The sequence below is a fragment of the Carlito syrichta genome, unplaced genomic scaffold, assembly GCF_000164805.1.
Source record: "Carlito syrichta isolate Samal-C Ts95f unplaced genomic scaffold, Tarsius_syrichta-2.0.1 Scaffold153563, whole genome shotgun sequence".
Taxonomy (NCBI): domain Eukaryota; kingdom Metazoa; phylum Chordata; class Mammalia; order Primates; family Tarsiidae; genus Carlito; species Carlito syrichta.
In genome coordinates this window covers 1-1439 of record NW_007097659.1, presented here as the reverse complement: position 1 = coordinate 1439, position 1439 = coordinate 1, and the positions used below count along the sequence as shown (strand labels likewise).

The 1439-nt window shown below is 59.8% G+C and overlaps 1 protein-coding gene across 1 annotated transcript in view; it reads right to left on the bottom strand.

The window, feature by feature from the left end:
* PKN3 (protein kinase N3) overlaps positions 1-681 on the bottom strand; it is a gene marked incomplete at its 5' end in the record, with an annotated part of 7917 nt that extends 7236 nt beyond the window's left edge. Inside the window, 3 exons of the mRNA XM_008050624.1 lie at positions 27-170; positions 282-391; positions 471-681. Coding sequence (XP_008048815.1) covers positions 27-170; positions 282-391; positions 471-681 — 465 coding nt within the window. The remainder of the gene's footprint in view (positions 1-26; positions 171-281; positions 392-470) is intronic.
* Positions 682-1439: the final 758 nt, after the last annotated feature.

The window sequence follows — 1439 nt, the reverse complement described above, 5'->3', positions numbered from 1 at the left end:
GGGTCAGAGGAAGGGGTGGTAAGCACCTGTGCAAAGAGCAGCCCCTGCGGCACCAGACTGAGGGACAGCTGGTGACAGGCATTGTCCAGGAAGTCCTCAAGCCTCAGGAAGGCCACGCCACACAGCTGTCGCCAATCCCGCCAGTGAACCCCGATCTCCAGCTCGCGGGCCTATAGTCAGGGGTCAGGCTGAGGGGCAGGGAGCCTTTCCCCAACCTGGGCAGTCTCCCACCCCCAACCTGGGCAGCCTTCCACCCCTGACCACTCAAAGGCCAGCCTCACTCGCTCCAGCACGATGATGAAGGTCTGGTCCCAGGACTGCTCGGCCACCTGTCCCCAGCCCGTCTGGCCCACGACGCGATTGTCCACCTTGAGCACGGCCAGCACCTCATCTGCAGGGCCAGAGCTGGGGCTCAGGGTAGGCCTGGAGCAGGGCTCTCCTGCTGCCCCCATAGCCCCTTCCCTACTCACTGGCCAGCTCGCCTCCACCACGTAGCTGCTTGGTCCTGGCCCGAAGCCAGCCCTCGGAGGGGCCGCTGGCCAGTGCGGCCACCGGCAGGCGTCCAGGCACAGCTGTCAGCAGCTGCTCGCAGCCCAGGAGGCGGACCTGCAGCGTCCCTGTCGGGCAGTGTGGGTGGGGAACGATGTCAGAGGCCGCCTTCCCTTCCACCACCAATGTGCCCTGCAACCCCAGCAATGCCACCTTCTCCAGGATGTGGCTGAACCTAGACCCTACCCCCTGCCACTTTGGCCAGAAAAATGGCCCTCCCCATCCACGTGCTGCAGTGGCAGGGACACAGGCACGGAGCACAGCTCAGACCTCAGCCAGGTTGCACAGAGCCACAAAACCCGCCGGAACCCTGCCCAGGACTAGGGCCTGGAGGGCACCATGGCAGAGACAAGAACTTGTGGAGGGAGCAGGAAGCCTGGTTTCATGTCCTGTCCCACCTGCTCCCTGGGACTTAGTTTCCCCATCCAAACAGTGCCGGTGAGTCCTAGTTCTGCCCACCCCCCCCAGTGGCTACAAAAAATGCTTTGCCACTCAAGTAAGTTCATTTTTCAGGTCACTAGAGTTTTGTCTCTCAATGGGTAGAGGAAACAGTGGGAATCTACCAGCTTTTGAGGACACAGAGTATGCCCAAGAGCACCAATTAGGGAGTCTGGTCCTGGGGTTATACTCAGAGAGACCCTGTAAATCAATGTGGGTGTCTGAGGTGAGAAGACCATCTGAGGAAGAAAATTCTGCAGAACTGGGGTATTTGGCCAGGAGACAGGAGAGGGGGTTACCCTGAGTAGTTGAATTCTAGGTCTTTTTTTTTTTTTTTTGAGTTGGAGTCTCACTCTGTCACCCAGGCTGGAGTGCAACGGCATGCTCACAGCCACCACAGCCTCAACCTGCTGGGCTCAGGTGATCCTTCTGCCTCAGCCTTCCAAGTAGCC